General features: G+C 63.1%; 1 protein-coding gene across 1 annotated transcript in view; it reads right to left on the bottom strand.

Annotated features, from left to right (window-relative positions):
- Nucleotides 1–6,092: 6,092 nt before the first annotated feature.
- Nucleotides 6,093–17,420, bottom strand: part of NR6A1 (nuclear receptor subfamily 6 group A member 1) — a 64,661-nt gene continuing 53,333 nt past the window's right edge. Inside the window, exons 5-12 of the mRNA XM_044439968.1 lie at nt 17,082–17,312; nt 12,855–12,910; nt 10,817–10,974; nt 10,467–10,694; nt 10,061–10,315; nt 7,817–7,938; nt 7,124–7,276; nt 6,093–6,509 (exon numbers count right to left, since the gene is read on the bottom strand). Coding sequence (XP_044295903.1) covers nt 6,421–6,509; nt 7,124–7,276; nt 7,817–7,938; nt 10,061–10,315; nt 10,467–10,694; nt 10,817–10,974; nt 12,855–12,910; nt 17,082–17,312 — 1,292 coding nt within the window. The 3' untranslated portion in view covers nt 6,093–6,420. The remainder of the gene's footprint in view (nt 6,510–7,123; nt 7,277–7,816; nt 7,939–10,060; nt 10,316–10,466; nt 10,695–10,816; nt 10,975–12,854; nt 12,911–17,081; nt 17,313–17,420) is intronic.

The following is a 17,420-nucleotide window of genomic DNA, read 5'->3' as shown; positions in this document are numbered from 1 at the left end:
TGTCCCGCAGGTTTGGTCTCCCAGCACCCAGGTCCGTCCTCGAACAGCCCACCGGGGAGACGCTTCAACAGAAGCCGGCAGGTGAGGGCTCACCCCTCCGGTGGGTCCGAAGACGGAGGACAGCCTTCGCGGGCGCCGAAGACAGGAGGCTGCGGCATGCGACACCAGGGGTGCTTCAGGCAAGCGAGGGGCCAGGCACACGTGAGCCCGGGAGATGCGAAGCGGAGAACCCGCATCGCCATGGCAATGGCTTTGATGGGGACCTTGTTGTCAGGGGAACCATTCCTGCGAGACCAGGCTTTCTGGGGGCAGCTCAGGCTTGGCTGATGGTCTGCTGTTCCCCGCAGGAGTGCGGAACGAGGTTTCTGCTACCTGGGCAGGCTGCACACCTCCACACCTGCCTGGAGGCCCAGCCACGCAAGGCATGGTGCCCTCCCGCCGTTTCCAACCAGAACCCTCAGCATTCCTGACCACTGGCCGTTCTGGTTTGTTCTACCCCTGCGTTCGTATCCTGCCTCTTTCCTTGTCCCCGTCCTCTTTCAAGGGCCCTAAAGCAGCTTACATGCCCCTCTTCGGCCTCAAAACACTCCTTTAAGGGAGGTTAGGGCCCAGGACTGGTGACCGGCCCAGAGACACCCAGTGCACGTCACAGCCGAGTGGGGAAAAGATCTCGGATCTCTGCAACTCTGAATTGATTGAAATTGCTTGATTAATGTTGAAGAAAGTGTGCAAGAAAACCATGAACTTCAGAAAGGCAAACCAGATACCTATTTACCAAATACTTATGCGTTATTTTTGTTGACATTTATAATACAAATTATAGTTAAAAAAAAACAAAACCTGGATGTCCCCAATCTCAGTCCAGCACTCTAACTAGTCCTCTGCATTCGCTGGAGTCCCAAATTCCTGGAGGGGCTTAGGGGAACGCACCAGTGCAAGTGAGATGGCCTGTGGCAAGGACTGGGCCGTCACTGCTCCCGGCCAAGACGGGTTGTCGAGATTTGCTGTCACAAGGGCCGGGCACGGCTTCTGTGGGTGGCTTTGGACGGAGCATCTTTGGCAAGGTGGAACATGCAAATGCTTTATTCCCATACACCGTGTGTGCTTCCCAGGAAAGGTAAAAGAACAGTTGGAGCCCCAGCCTACTTTGCAGGGTTGTTGTGAGGATAACACAGTGGGGAGGAAATTGTGCAGGGTGTTTTGCGAGAGGGAGAACTTCAGGACAGACGTGTCGCGGGTGGAAGGCAGCTCTCTTGCAGGGGAAGTGAAGTGCCTGGATGCTTTTGTGCACAAGTGCTTGGAAAGGGAGAGGTCTTACCATGTTTCCCCAGCCAGCGACGTGGCTGCCTCTGGGAGCTCTGGGAAGGCTCGCCGGCTGGGCAACGGCAGTCTCATCTCTGCACACCCACGCACAGCGCCTCCGTACGGCACTGCTCTCCCGGCCACACGGGTCCTGAAGCACATGCTCTTCATGCGCAGAACACGAAAAACACAAGGCTCCCATTCGCCACCTTGACATGGCAGTCTGACATGCGAGATCCTTAATTGATTCCTTGTTTCCTTCCACGGTGCACCGGTCAAGGCTGTTCTTTATTTTGGTTCATTTGCAAATCGTTTTCCTCAGTCATTGTTTTACGCATTATTTCTTGCTGTGCAGCAGCTATTAAAGCGAGAGGCACATTTTGGCGGGGGGGGGGGAGCCCTCTCCTTGCACACCTCTGAGCAACAAGGGCAGCGGCCTCTTCTGCCTGCGCCCCACGGTTCGGATGCCAACAGGAGCCCGGGACGAGGGGACCCACCCCTTCCGGCCGCTGCCACGTCGCAAGGCCCAATCCAAGCGCAGGCAGGGCGCACACCCACGCGCACGGGGAAGAGGGCGAGCGACGCCGGGAGGAAAGACACCAGCGACCCAAGCGGTGCAGAACCGTTCACATTTATTAGTTCAAATTTCTAACACTTGCTAAACATGCGTTCCACACTTACTGGTCACATTTCCACAGGTAGTCAAGTCGCAGAGGAGAGCTTCGGAGCCGAGGCGAAGGGGGCAGGGGCGAGTCGCTCGCGGGGGCCGAGCTTCCCCGCGGGGAGACCCGAGCCCGTCCCGCGGCAGGGGCCGGGGGGCCCTGCGCCCTGCCAGGTCGGCTGCCCGGGGGCTCCAGCTCCGAGAGTGTGAAAACATAACAGCTAAACATCCACTTTTTATGTTGCAGTGACACCTGCTTTCCCTGATTTGGTACAAGGGATTATGGGAAAAATGCATTTCGATCGATCGGTCAGTTGGTCGGTCAAGGGGCAGGCGGCGTGAGACGGGGCCTGTGGCTGTTCTGCGGCCGGAGCCAGGTGGGGAGCTTGCAGGCCAAGTGGGGTGCCCAGGGCGGTCCAGCCAAAGCCCCGGGGGGGGGGGCACGTGTGCACACGCAAGCCCCCGGATCCCTCTCCGCTGAGTGGCCAGGTGGTCTGGCCGCCACACCGACCGGCCCCTGGCTCGGGCAGTGGGGGCGCCCTCTGCGGAGCGAGGTGGGGGCGGATCGCCAAAAGGACCCGCCGCCGAGGCCGAGAGCAGCTCCGTGCCAAAGCTACTGAGATCGGCACTGGTGGAGCTCCAGTGGGCACGGCGGCTCTCGCCATCGGGCGCCTCCCGGACGGGTCGGTTGGCAAGGCCCATCCCCCCCAGCCACTCTCCCTGCATGCGGGCGAGCCCACTTCTGTTCTGCTTGCCTCCCCTGCAAGGGGGCCAGCGAAAGGGAGTCGGGTCGCCTGCCAAGTCGAGGCGGCAAGTGGGGGGCGGGGGGGCGGTGGCTCGGCTCCTTCTCCCCCGCCGGCAGTGATGGGGCTGCAACTGCCACCGGTCTGTCCGGAAGGGCACCGCAGGCGGCCCCCAGGGGCAGGTGGGCATGCGCCCGCGCCCCGGAGGCACCCCCGCTGTGCCGAAGGCGGCGGATGCGACACGGCCGCTGTGCAGGCGGAGCTGGGGAAGCGCCCCCCGCGCCCAGGAAGACTGCTCCTGCCGCGCGTCCCCTCAGCCAGGTTTTGTGGGAGGGGGTGCTTTGGTTTTGCATCAAAAGGAACGGGGTGGGGGTCTGGGGGGGGAGAAAATGTCCATTTTTTCACACAATCCCTTTGAGATGATAAACAGGGTGTCACTCAAGAGGTAGTTTTGTTATGGAAACTGAGTCAATGATGTTCTCGACAGCGAGTACAAGACGAAGCCATACATAGGAGAGAAGAATCTTGTCTATCACAAAGGCGGCTCGGGGGGGGGGGGTCAGCAGGGGCCTGCGGAGGGCAGGCCCGAGCCCGGCCAGTGGCTCCTTTGCCTGGACCCGTTGGGGGAGACCCGGGCCCCCTAAAGCTACCCAGCCGGCATCAAGAGGGCGGGGAAGCTCCAACCGGGCCCGGGGAGAGCCCCACCGGGCCCGGGGCCTCCGTGATGGTGGCGGCATTTCCCGGGGTTCAATATAAATACATATCCCTGAGTTTCCGTGGGCAGCCCACGGGGGGTGCACACGGAGACCCCCGGGAAACACTGCAGGTCACCACCACGGCCACTGGGCCGGGCTTCCCCTTGGACTGACCGTCGTGGAAAGGACAACCGCGCCGGCCAGGTCGGGTCGGGTGCCTGCCGCCCAGGGCAGGCCTCATGGCCGCACCAAAGTCTGATGAAAGCAAATCGCCGCCCTCTCGGCCCCTGCGGACCCGCCTGGTGTGTGGGGCTGGACCCGCCGAGGAGGGACAGGCGGTGACAGACACGATGGCGGGGGAGAGGGAAGGGCGGGGGGGCCCTGCTCCCCGCTCTTCCCTTCCTCCCCCCTTTTTTTGGTTGTTCTCATTTAGAAAATAAAAATATTAAAAAAGATAAAAAGAAGTTCAAGTTTATAAACAGCAACAGCAAAATTAAAAAGGTTGGTTTGAAGGACTGGATTGGACTGGGCAGCGGGAGGGGGACCGGGCTGCCCTGTGCCGTCCCCGCGAAGGCCTTCGGAGGGTGGGGCGGGGGGGGGGAAGGCCCTTTGGGTCCCGCGCTGCCGCTGGGGAGCAGGGTGCCAGTGGCCACAGAGTCGGCGTTCCCTTCCCAAACCAGGGAGGCAGCTTTTAAACGCCTGCCGGGAATCTTGCTGCGGCAGGTGGGGTGTTCCGAGCCGAAGGCCTGGAGACGCCACCGGTAATGAATGCCAAGGGGCCCCCCCCGCCCGCCCCAGCACCCAACAGCAAATGCTTACGTGGCCCATTTGCAAACCGAGCGCGGAGAGCGCGCTGGCACAGAGAGAGAATTCCAACCTTTGTAGGGCGTCCTTCAAACCAATTCACAAATCCATCTAGTGAGTGACCTATGGTCTCTATGCCTCTAGCTACATTCCTATTTTCTTCACATAATACCTGAGCCCGCAAAGCATTACATTCACTTTACCCTGTTTCAAACCCCCAAGTCGTGAGCGGACTCGGTTGCAGGAAGCGTTAATAGCAGCCCGACAAGTTACCTCCTGGCTTGCGTGTGGGCAGGGCTGGCTTTTCGGCCCCCCGGCAGAGGCAGGCGCTTTGTCGACGGAGGAGGCCTGCTCACACGAAGGTAAGAGGGCTCGCACAACGGCCAGAAAAAGGCTGGCTTGCATAACACTCCCAGCAGCTCTGGCCGGCAAGGGAGACAATCGCCCCCCCTTAAGTCCAGACACTTCTGAAATACTGGGGGGGGGCAGCGGGGGGAGCAAGAGATGGCAGCCTGTTCCCGAGGGCCCCGCGGCCACAGATCTGCAAGTTCCAAAGCCGGCGCGCCCGAAGGGGCCCAGCAGGGCCGGCCGGCCACGTGCGCAGCGCACTCCCGAGCAGGCGGGCAAGCCAGAAGGTAACCCCGTCATCCGAGGCATCGCGGGGCGCTCTTGGCCAGACGATCGCCAGCAGCGCCGCCTAGTTTACCACACAGACAGGACAGACAGAAGGGCGGACGGAGAAGAGGGCTGCGCCTCCCCGTCGCCCTTTGAGGTATATCACATTGGAGCAGAAGGGACTTCCTGAGACAAAAGAAACGACCGGCGGGACGCCGAGGGGCCGAAACACCAGCCTGGGATTGGCAAAGCCCCGGCGGCGGCGCCGGGGCCGTTACCCGTTTCGCCTTGCTGGACCCACGCAGCAGAGCAGCAGCAGCAGCAGCAGCGGCAGGAGGAGAGGTCAGCCGAGCGCACGAGCCTGGCCAGCACCAGCGGGCCCCAATCCCGCGGGCAGCCCGTGGGCTTCCGGCCCTCCCCTAGAGATGTGCCAAGGGTCCACGGGCAGAGGGAGGGCGGGGGCTCTGTGGGGTCAAGGCAGTTGTGGCAGCACCGGTGAGGGGTGTGTGGTGGGGCCGGGGTAAGGGAGGGAGGAGGAGGAGGAGGACTGGCCCCCCCAGTCGCTCCTCCGTGCTCGCTTGTGGTCTGCCGATGGCAGGAGACCAGGCCCGGTGGGTGAACTGAGCAGGCGGAAGGGCTGCGCCCCCATCTTTGAGGAGCTTCAGGTAGTTTAAAAAATAATAATCAAGTCTATGAAAAGCTCCTCAGCAGACCTCGTGCCCCCCCCTCCCCCGAGAAGCAGCAGTGGCTCCGGGCATCGGGAAAGCGGCCGAAGGGAGCCTCCGGCACGTGGGGCAAAGCCGCTGAGAGCAGCAGGAAGAACGACCCCCCATAGCCGAAGAGGACCCGCACGGGCAGGCCCAAGGGGAGGAGAGGAGCAGGGCCGGGGAGCTCCCGGATGGCCCCCGTCACCCGTCCGGGGAGGATGGGTGGCATCATGGACGGACGGACGGACCGATGGACGGGCAGTCCCTGGGGCTGAGGGGCTGCCAGCCCACGCTCGCACCCTGAAGGGCAGTGATGCTGGGGAGGGGGCTGTGGGGTCTGCCGCGTGGAGAGGGAGCGCAGGCCTGCGTGGGAGGGGCTCCGGGGAGGGGGAGGGGGCGTGCTGCGGCTTGGCACCTTCTCTAGGGGAGGGAAGGCCCCCGCCGCCAGGGCCTGCTGATTGCCCCAGGTGGAAGAGGCCCCGGGGACGGGACCCGCAGGCGAGCGCAAACAGCACCTTCTCCTTGAGGTAGTCTTTGTCGTCGGCCCCCCGCCCCCGCCCCCCAGTACAAAAGGTCTACCCTAAAATACTGTAACACGCATCTTCACGTGGCCTGTAAACTGCGAGAGAGGACGCCGTCGGGGGCATTCGGACAGAACGCCGTGTGCGGGGTTGAAGATCATACATTCAACTCTGTCGTGAAATAAATATTATAGGAAACGAGTAAAAAACAAAACAAAAAAAGCACCAGCAACCCCCCCCCCTCCGGGACTCCTGCTACCACGGCACGGCGGCCGGCAGCCCTGCCACGGCGGCCCCGTCCGCCGCAGACCCTCCTCCTCTTCCTCCTTCCTCCGCTGGAGGCACCGAGGGCGGCGTGTCGCTCGCGCCTGCTCACGCTTTGCCTGCGCCGGCCTTGCAGGAATGCAAGACCGCCTTGAACAGGAGCGGCAGCTGCTCCAGCGGCACGGTCACCATTTTTCCTGCCAAGACAAGAACCCGGCTGAGCTGCTGCCCCCACGCGTCCCCGTGCCTCCCGGGGAGACGGCCCGGCAGGGGGGGAGGGCGTCCAAGGCCCGTCTCCAGCGCTCAGCGCCCTCGACTGGTGAACTCCCCTTTAGGGCCGGCCAGGCTGGGTCCGTCCCCCGCCCCCCGTGACGCCTTGGGGTGGCGGGATCAGGGCGCTGACCGGGCACACGGGAGCCCCGAAGCTGCCTCGCCCCACATCAGCCTCTGCCCCACCCGGCCCGGGGCCGCCTGCCCTGACCGGCAGCCTCTCCAGGAGTTCAGGCAAGGTTTCTACCTTGTCCAGCTGGAGACGCCGGGATTAAACTGGGGACTTCCTGCATGGCAGGCAGGTATCTGCCATGGGGGGAAGGCGCGGTGGGGCTGGGGATGGAAGCGGGGGCTGAAGCGGTCTGAGCTGCAGCTGGAAAAGCCAGGAGCGAGCGGGCCGGGCCATCTGGCCCATGCCAGAGTCCCCACTGTGGGCAACCGGAAGGAGAGGACAGGAAGCCCCCCCGCCCCGCCCCCCCCGCCCCCTTGCTCAGGGCCTCCCGGGATCACGGCACCTGCGCCCTCGCGGCAGGCCCCTCACCTGCAATGTATCGGATCTCGGGCAGACACATCATCAGGTCGGGAAACCGGCTGGGCTGATGCGGGTACTTGAGCTCCATGAAGTCCTGGCACACGTACCAGCAGCGCTTGTTCAGCTGCTCCAGCTGCGGGGCGTTGGCCAGGCCCCGGATGTCTGCGTGGGGAAGGGGGCCCCGGCCCCGGTGAGCCGGCAGCGGCGCGCCCAGCCCGAGCCCGTGAGATGCGGGGGGGGGGGCTGCCCGGGGGCACCCGGCCTGATGGTGCCGGGCCGCCCCTGCCGTTGGGCAGGTGGGCCACTGTCCAGGTTGCCACGATCTTCAGGGCCAGGCCAGGCAGCCAGCAGGGGGCAGTGTCTGGGGTCCAGAAGCAAAGCCCGTTTCCCTGGCAGGGCCACCAAAGCAGCCCCCTCCTTGTTCAACGCCCAGAACTGGTGGGCGGGGGAGAACCACCCCACCCCACCCCACCCCCTTGCTGGGCCAGGCAAACCCTGTGCCCCACTGGCTGCTTGCACCCCCCCCCGAGCATAAAGTGAGCAGCAGAAGGCGGACTGGGGAGTGGGGAGGAAGCAGCCCCCAGCCCCTTGCTGGGCCAGGCCGGGACCCAGTCCTGCCGCTGGGCTGGAAGGGTGTGGACTGCCTGGGCCAGTGCCCGGGGGCGGGGGGGGGACATGTGGGGAGCGACCCCCCCCACTCACCTTGGTTGAGGAAGTTGATGGCTTTCATGCAGGCGTATTCCTCGTTGCTGACCTTCAGCTGGCTGAACTTGCGGTACAGGTAGATGAGCCGCTCCATCACCTCCATCCCCTCCTCGCTGAACCTGTGGTGGGGAGGAAGGCGGCTGCGAGTCAGACGGGCCCGGGCGGGCTCCCGGTTCTCCAGGGAGAGGCCTGGCGGCATCACCCGCTCGGCGGCCTGGACGCAGAGGCCGGCGCCCCAGAGCTGCTGCGGCGGCGGCAAAAAGGGCTTGGAGGGCGAAAAGCGCAGGGCATGCCTGCCGCTGCTCCAAAGGGGCCACGCAGGGATCTGCCTCGTGCTTGGTCCAGGCAGCCTGGCGTGGCCGACACAGGCTGGCAGCAGCCCCCTGGGGCTTCAGGTGGGTCCCTTCCTGACCGCACTTGTGGGTGGCTGGGGTGCAGCCCGGCAGCTCCCTGCTGAGACCGCTTGGGAAGCTGGCCCCCCGCCCTGGAAGGGGGACCTGCCTTTGCTACTCTGTGCTCATCCAAAGACAGGCAGGGCGTGAATCAGCAGCCCCCGCCCCCCCCCCGCCCCCCATGGAGGTGCCTGGGCCGCCCCGGAAGCCCGGTGGGTGTTCTCCTGTCCAGCGCAACCCCCATCGCCGTGTGCTGGGAATCCAGCCTTGCATCTTCCAAAGCCACGGGCGCAAGACAGCCCTTCCGAACCTGGGCCCTTCGGCTCCCCTGGGACTAGAAACCTCATCATTCCCAGCCAATGGCCTTGCCGAAAGGGGAAGATAGGAACTGGCGTTGGGAGAGTATCAGGTGCACCAAATGCAAGGAGGGCACGGCAATGCCCAGGTGGCCCTCCACGGGACAGCGAAAGCCATCTGGCCACCCCCACCTGTGCTGCTCCCTCCTCCTCCTCCTCTGGGACAGGCCAGCTTCCTCCAGAGTGACTTGCACAAAACCAAACCCCCAGCCCCACCTCGGGGAGGAAAGCAGCACTGCCTGAACTGGGGCTCAGCTCTCCCGGAAAGCAATTCTGGACGTAATGCGAGCGAACGGCTGGCCGATCCGAACGCGGCCCCAGCTTCGCTCCCGTCCTGGAGGCAGCGCTCCTGCAGGTGAAAGGTGCTAGGGAGGGCCTCAGCACCGTCCCCTGCTGTGTCCGGGCCGCCCCCCCCCCCCCCCGCCCCAGGGACAGCCGCGTGTTGTCCGGGTTCGGGAGTGCTGCGTATCTTGTGCAGAGCCTCCCCCAGCAGGACTGTCTGGGTTTATTGCTGCCCCCCCCCTCAACAAGCCAAACTGCGATCGTGCGGTGTTAAGCACAATTCCTGATAAGGGGCTCATTAGGTGGACAAGGGGCCATAAATTTGTTGCAAAGTTGCAGAGGCGTCGCTGTGGCCGGGGAGGGGAGGGCAGACTTGATTTAGCGGGAGGGCCGGAGTCTCGAGGTCAAGGATGCCGAGGGAGGGCCCCGGAGGGGAAGAGAGGTGTGTGTGTGTCTGCAAGCCCCCGTGCACCATGGAGCCCCAGGAGCCGAGCCCCCTCACCCCCACAACGAGAGCTGGAGGCCAGGACACCTGCCCGGCACGCTGGACGGAGGAAGGCCCCCCTCCCGATCCGTGAGCGGCCCGGTCGCGGGGGGTGGCGGCAGGCCATGCGTGACTCTCTGGGCCAGACTGCATTTGGACACATCCAGGGGGCTGCGGGCAAGCGGGGGCCCCACGGCGGTGAGCAGCCGCGACCAGGCGCTTGCTCCACACCGCGGGGGACCCTCCGCCAGGGGCTCCAGAAGAGGGCCACCCCGGCAACGTTTGCGAGAGGCGGAGCAGTCGGCGGCTGGCGTGGTCTCGGCCACAGAGGCGGGGGGGAGACCCGCAGAGAGTGCCCCACTACGGCCAGCGCTCTTTTGCCCCGGGGGGGGGGGGGCACCGTGGCGGAGAGCTCCCCGCTCCAGCTGTGTGGGGGCTGAAAGGGGGTCTGCGGGCGGAGCAGCGGTCTGGACCGAGCCACCTTTGCCGGGCTGCCCCCCGGCACCGCTCGGCTCCCAAGCGCTGCGAAGACGCGAGCACTGCCGTTTCAGAGGCACGTGGGTCCCAAGCGCGAGGAAGGCCCCTGGCCAGACGCCCTCCCGGGGAGCGGCTGCCCTTCGCTCTCCCCCGCGGGGCCCAGGCTGCACTCAGGGGTGCTGGGCCCTGCCCCGTCTGCCCCGTCGCGCAGGGAGGCCCCGAGGCGCGGGCGCGAGGGCTCCGTCCTCACCTGTGGAGCTCGTCGTCCGAGGGGGAGTACTTGGAGGTCACATCCGCCAGGTCGCCAAAGATCTGCTTGCTGTACACGGTGAGGGAGGAGAGCAGGATCAGCTCCTGCCAGGTGGAGCTCAGGAGGCAGGTGTAGTCCTGGACGGACAGGTCACAAAAGAACGGCAGCTTCTTGATCCAGCTGATCTGCCGGAAGAGCAGCTCGTCCGCCAGCCGGCAGAGTAGCGCAAAGAGCTCGGCCTGTGTCACTTTGTACCTGCGGGGGTCCCGAGGAGAGCACTGAGAGGGGGACGGGAGGCCGGGCACCCAGCCGGAGCCCCCTGCTCCACCAGGACAGGAGCCGGGGCGCCGGGGACCCGCTCCCGGACTCGGGAAGGCCTTGCAGGCGGGGCCGCCGGAGGACTCACCCGTCTTCGATCAGCATGGGGGTGCCGAGGGGGTCCAAGTCCTCCGCAGACACCAGCTGGCTGATGAGGAGGCTGTGGGCCTGGGGGTCGAGGCCTCGGGGCTGCGGGGGCAGCAGGGCCGAGTGAGCAGGGCAGCCCAGAAGGTGCGGGAGGTACGGGCAAGGGGCAGACACCGGCGTGCCCACATACTGGTCCCTGAGTGCAGTGAACCCGTTCAGTTCCACAGACCTGCTGGAGGAAGCGACGCAGCGCTGAGAGGCGGGCGGGCCGGCAGGGCATGTGCGGCCCCCCAGCCCCAGCCAGGCCTCCCCGCCTGCAGCCTCCCCCTCCCGCTCGGCTCAGAGTCCCACCTTGAGGAGGGGGTTGAGACTGGGGAGGGCTGGTTGCTCTCCGAAACCCCGTTGCTGGGGGAGCTGTTGTCGCTGTCCCCGTTGTTGCTCCAGGAGATGTTGGCCTCCCCCTCGAACTCCTGCCCGGACATGATCCGCTCAATCTCTTCCTCGGAGATCTGCCGGAAGGAAGAGCGAGAGAACCCCCCCGGGGCGTGAGGCTGCTGCACTCGCCCAGGGCAGGGCAGGGCGCTGCTCTGGCGGCAGGACTGAGATCCAGCCCTGTCGCTGAAGGGCTTCCAAAGCCGGGCAGGGGAAGGTCTCCCGGGGCAGGCGCAGGGCTGCGTCTCCACCCCAAGGGCCGCACAGCCGGCTCCCCCTGCTGCACACATCCGCTCCCAGGACCCACAACACGGAGAGGCTGCCGGGTCCGAGGGGCCCCCCAGCCCTGGGGGGATCAGCAGCCTCTGGCTCCCTCTCCTCTCCAAAAGAGACGGCGTTTTTTTCTGAGCAGCCTTCCTAACTGGGTGCCCTCCAGAAGGCTGGAATGCCATTTCCGCCGTCCCCAGCGTGCTGCTGCTGGCGTTGACGGCCCTGGTGCCCACCCACAGCCCCAGAATGCTGGGGTTGCCGTCCAAAAGACAGTTTGGCGTGGCTTTTTTGAAGACCCTTCTGGATAGGAAGCGGAAGGAGGGACAGAGCAAATGGATGGATAAGGAGGAAGAGAAGTACCCCCCACCCCAGCTCACTCCAAAAGTGCAGGCCAGGAACGGTTTGCTAGCATGGATTAGAGGCAAAGGGTGGGAGTGCCAGAGACTCGCTCCCCGGGGAGCCTTCTTCCCGGGAAGTTCCCACCACGCCTTGTGGAATCCAGCCATGGCATTGCTGTGGGAGGAAGGACTGGGGGTCCCAAGAGGCGCCACGCATTTTCCTGGTCGAATGGCCCGGCGAGTGTCATTCCGCGAGACCATCTGGGAGCAATGCGGCTGCTGCATTAAAGCCAGCGCTCGCCTTCCCAAGTGGCCATCTGGGAAGCGGCCATCATTTCTCACTTGTGTGGCAGAAGCGATTGGGCTGAATTACCCGGCATTTTACAAGACATCTCCAGGCGAGCCGGCCCATCAATCAGCCAGACATTTACTGGGTGCCCTGCTTGAGACAACTCCAGAAATTGCACTCTGATCACGGGAAGATTTACGGAGAACCTGGCAGGGACTGAAGGGCTTATGCTGCTGGGGGGGGGGGGGCTCCTGGGCTGGAGGGGCTGCCTAAGAATGCCCAACGCCAGCGGGGCATGGCCGGGCCGGAGCACAGCACTCTGCCGGCCCCAAAGGCGGGTCGGACGGAGCCCCTGCTCTCACCAGCCACCTTCTCCATGCAGCACACAGGGAGACGGTGGCAGACTCCTCCTGCGTGTTGTGAGTGGCGAAGCCATGCCCGACCCATCGCGACCCCATGGACAACACTCCTCCAGGCCCTCCTGTCCTCCACCTTCCCCCGGAGTCCACTCAAGCTCACGCCGACTGCTTCAGTGACCCCATCCAGCCCCCTCATCCTCTGCCGTCCCCTTCTCCTTTTGCCATCTATTTTTCCCAGCATTAGGCTCTTCTCCAGGGAGTCCCTCCTTCTCATTAGGTGGCCAAAGTATTTGAGCTTCATCTTCGGTATCTGGCCTTCTCAAGAGCAGTCAGGGTTGATCTCCTCTCGGACTGACCGGTTTGATCTCCTTGCGGTCCAGGGGACTCGCAGGAGTCTCCTCCAGCACCACAATTCACAGGCCTCAATCCTTCGGCGCTCAGCCTTCCTTACGGTCCAACTTTCCTGCTCAGACCATCCCAAGTCTTGCTGAGGGACAACCGGGAAGGGCACTGCCCCTCCCCAACCCAACCCAACCCAAGACAGGAGGTGACAGAAGCGCCCCCCCTTCCCCCAGCCAACAAGTGCACACCCAGGGAAAGTTGGACTTTGCTGAGGGACTCAGCAAAGATGGACTCCCGGCTCCTCTGGAGCCCACAGAGGGGAGACGCAGAAGACTCTGGGCACTGCACCCCGCGCTTACCTGGACAGGCCCAATGCTCTTGTTCCTGCCCCCAGGCATGCCATCTTCGCGGATTGCTGGAGGGAGAGAAGCACAAGACACGGGCAGCCGGTCAGGGGCTGGCCCAGGGCACAATGGTGACCCCTTGGGGCCGTGCGGGGGGCCCTGCTGCCCCCACCTCCCGCCAGAGCCTCCCACCAAGTCCAAGCAGCTGGAGAAGATGGAGGGCTACAACCGACAGCCCCACACTTGGGAACCGTGGCGCCACACACCTCCCTCTCTCCTGCAGGATGTCCTTGCCAGTGTGGGCAGCTGAGACGCCTCCGCTGCTTCAGCGGTTTGGCTGACCGGGGGCAAAGGGGCTGGATGGCAATTCCCATCCTCTGGCATCAGGTTTGGAAAGGTCGCATTGGGCAGATAGGAAGCAGCTCCTTCCCACTTGCACCCAGTCAGTGCTGTGGGATCTGCCCAGGCATGGGACGAACTGGACGGAACATCACAGGTCCCTTCAGGGATCCCCAGGGCCAGTTTTGCAACTTAGACCGTGGTGAGTCTGTGCCCCGTTTGGAGGAGCTGAAACGGTGTGCCAGTGAAGGCTGGAGAGCAGGACACCTGGGACATGGTGGCGGGGAGGCTGAAAGGTGCGCGCAGGGTGCTGTGCAAAGCAAAGTGCACCTGCGGAAGGGAGAGAAGAACCCGGGATCCCCTTTTCTCCGGGACGGGTCGCACGAAAAGCTCCCACTAGCGGCAGCTGGACTGAGAAATGAAAGCGCCTGCCCGACCTCCGTTTGCCTGCAGGGGCCGCCGCCTGGTGCCTCGGGCGCCCTCTAGTGGCCACACTTAACCGCAGCCGTTACCAGGAGCCGGCCCTGGGAGGGTGACTGATCCCTTCGGATTTATCAAGAGGTATTTGTACCCCCCCTTCAACCCTGGGGGGGCCAGCTGAGCAGCTCCGTGTTGAAAAAGGCCGCAGCAGGAAGCTGGTGAGCATTAAAACCGCAGAAGGTCCACCCGCCCCTGCGGCTGAAAGTCAGGTAAACGGGTTTTCAGCACATCTAATTGCTTTCGGTAAGGAAGGAAGATCTTCCTGCAGAGGAAACCAGGTGGGCTGCAAGGTGGGCCTCCCAGGGAAAAGGGGTTCCAAGGATGGGCTGCCACCACCGACCGCCCTACATCAGGTTGCCACCTGCCCTGCTTCCGATACTGGGGGGACACGAGGAAGAGACTCAGAAAGCCCCCCACCACCACCTTGGGGTCCTCTAGGTGGGTTGGGACTGCAACTCCCAACATCCCCAGCAAGCCTGCTGATGACCGGTCCTGGCACGGTCTGGGGCAGCCCCCCGGCTTGTGTGTCTTGATAAGGCAGGCAGATGGAGGGGGTGCCTGTCGCCCACCACCTCATCTGGCCGGCCCATCCCCATCCCCAGTCTAAGAAATGCTTCCTGGTTATCACTGCCCTATAAGAAGCTTGGTGAATCTTGCACGAACTGTAGGATTTCTCTCTGAGGGCCATATAAGATCTCCAAATGTTTCATCAGGAGAAAATAAAGCACGGTGGTTTAGAGGGTAGCAAGGGAAAGCTACCCTCTCAGTTGTCTCTGTGTCCATCCGTCCCCAATTCTCTAATGGTCTCCCCGGTGAGGCCTGCCTGGTACCAACACTATCATTTTTTGGTGCCAAATTAAGATGACTCCCAGGTATTTGATATCCTGCAATGAGACTTCTTAACGGGTCTCTGGGTTTTTGATTGTTAAATTGACTCTTTTGGGGGTATTTAAACACAGTTTATATCATGTAATTATCCTGCATTTTAAAGGGTGGTGGTTGTTTTTTTTTAATCCTTGGAAACCTCTCAGAATGCTCTGGTTTTTGGAACTACAGGACACTTGCTGAGGCCAAATGCCACATTTCAAGCTCAGTGAGTCCTGCCTGCGCTTCTCGCCAGTGCCCAGAAGAGGTCACATGCGTGCATGCTTTCTCTCTCATGCGTGCAAACACGTGCACATATCAAGGCTCCGGTCCTCTCTGCCTCCTTCCTCTGGGGAAGCAGCAGCTGCCATCCGCAGCCTTCCCTTGCACACTGCCAAGCAGCAAAGCGAGCGGAGGGGCCAGCCCTAACGAGCAAACGCTGCCCCTCTTCTCTGCCTCATGCAGAGCTCCCGGCAACTTGGGCTTTAGCAAGCCAGCTAGAAGCACAGACCCACTCCTCCTCCTCTTCCTCCTCCTCCCAAGGAGGTTTTTCCAGACCCCTTTCTCCCCAAAAGAGAGCTCTGCAAACCTCTAGGAGTAGCTCACCAAGAAACCCAAGGAGGTTACAAAGCCAGCACAGACCAGCAATGGAAAAAGGACCTTTTGGAGATGCAAGCCGGACCCAGTTCCTTTGCCCCCTGAAATGCAAGTCCTACTAAAACCAAACAGATCGACCTCAGTCTCGGCTGGCGGTGGCATGGGGTGTGGGCACTCCACCGCACAGGGACCCCAAAAAAGGCTCTGCTGGCTGCCAGCCTCCCACAGGGACAGGGGAAGAGCAAGCCTGTCCTCAGAGGACCGGCAGAGCGAGGATGAGGCATCCCCTAAAGCCACCAGGGTCCGAAATTAAACTAAGTGTCCCAAGCTGGCTGTGGGAGCAACTGGGCACGGGCAAGGTCAAGCTGGACTCCTGGACATGCACATGGTAGGTATTTCATGAATGGAGCTGGCTGGAGCTGGGGTCAGACTAGATGGCCCGGGAGGTCCCTTCTGACTCTCTCCGTCTCGATGCTTCTATGTTTCTACGTCAGGTAAGTTGAATGTTCGGTGGGTGACGTGCCGCTGCTCAGCCCCACGACAAGAACTGTGAAACGCGAAAACAACTGCATTCTCCAGACGTTTCAATAACAGTTTTTCACTGTTCCAGCACACTATTCTAACCTATTTCCACGTGGCTGTCAAGTGTACATTGTATACTTGTAATTGTACACAGTTATTGTATGTTGTTACTGTGTGTTGTTATTGTATATTATCACTCATCTTTGTTTAGCTTTTGCTTAATGGTCGCTACTTGATGTCGATATGCTACTTTGGTCTTTCTTTTGTTTTTGGCTGTAACCCGTGTGGGGGGGGCTTTGCACTGATAACGTGGAATATAAGCTGAAGGACGGACGGACGGACGAAGTGTTCTCCCAACTCTCGGAAGGAGCCGGAAGGACTCTGCTGGTGCTCCCAAAATGGAGCTTGTGCTAATGACTGATGGAGCTTTGGCTCCTCCAGCCCAGCTTCCAGGTGAGCGGCTGCTGGGGATACGCCCAGGTGTACCAGGAGCTCAGGTGACCGTCCCGCCCCGTTCCGGGCAAAGCGCCATGCTCACAGTGTAATGCAGCGCGCAGAAGATCTCTTGGCAAGCAGCTCTGTTTTTTCAAAGCGGTGCACCCCAAAATGTCAGGCAGTCTTTGACGCTGCCACGTACACATCCCCCGCCCCCCGTGGCACGTGGCGCTCCCTTCACCAGCTTTGGGTGCTTTGGGACCGCCGTCCCCATCACTGGCCACGCTGGCTGGGAAGGATGGGAGCTGTGCTCCGACACCCCTGCAGGGCAGCCGGGTGGAGAAGGCTGGCCGAGAGCAGGTGGCCCGGGGAAACAGCCTTGCCTTGCCAACCGCTCTGGGGGTTGCGTGCCTGCCAGCCACCCTCCCCATTGCCAGGGAAAACCACAGCAGGGCCCAGCTCGGCCTGAGGGAAAAGGGGCTCCCCCGCAGCCAGAGGAGACACGGCTCAGGTGGGCCGGGTGGCGAGCGGCTTGCAGGGGGAGTGCTCGGTGCGGGCTGGCGATTCCTCCCTCTCACCCTCACATTTCCGTCCGACTGAGCCCCGCAGGGGGCAAATGGCAGGGGCAGCATCTCCCCCGCTCTGTCGAGCTGATTGCCCTGCCTGTCCTGGGCCGGCCCGGAAGGCACGAGGGGAAGGGAGGGCAACAGGCACTGGACCACTGAAAGGCACGCTCAGAGGGCTGCCGGGAGAAGCCGGGAGGAGGGGGCAGGCCGCAGCCTCGGTGCGCGCGTGCAGAGTGCGTGCCGGGACTGCTGTTGGGTGTGCCTCCCTCTGGCCACCGGCGCCGTCGGTCACCTCCACGGCCTGCCGGCTGCGTGGCCTCACGGTGCCCCCGTGCCGTCGGCCCTTCCAGTCCGGTCCCCGCCCCCTGTGGCTGCTTCGGCCATCGAGACAGGCCCAAGTGGCGTCGAGGGGTGCCCCCCGCCCCCCCCATGAGGGTACCTTTCCGGTTCATCCCCATCTGGAGGCACTTCAGCAGCCGGCAGTACTGGCACCTGTTCCGCTGCTTGCGGGACATGACGCAGTTCCGGTCGCGGCTGCATCGGTAGACCCGCTTGTTGCAGATGCTCCGCTTGAAGAAGCCCTTGCAGCCCTCGCACGAGATGATGCCGTAGTGCAGGCCGGTCGCTCGGTCGCCGCAGATCAGGCAGGTGCGCTGGTCCGCCCGGTCATCTGCAAGAGAAGGGAGGGGGGAAATGGCCGGAGGTGAGCTTCCCTGGGGGGAGGCGAGACCCAGCTGAGCTCCGCGGGGGACACACACACACATAACACGCGCTCCTG

Source organism: Varanus komodoensis, unplaced genomic scaffold, assembly GCF_004798865.1.
Source record: "Varanus komodoensis strain SLA01 unplaced genomic scaffold, ASM479886v1 scaffold36, whole genome shotgun sequence".
In the NCBI taxonomy this organism is placed as follows: Eukaryota; Metazoa; Chordata; class Lepidosauria; order Squamata; family Varanidae; genus Varanus; species Varanus komodoensis.
Note: the sequence above shows the minus strand (reverse complement) of the source record. Positions and strands in the feature narration are given on the sequence as shown.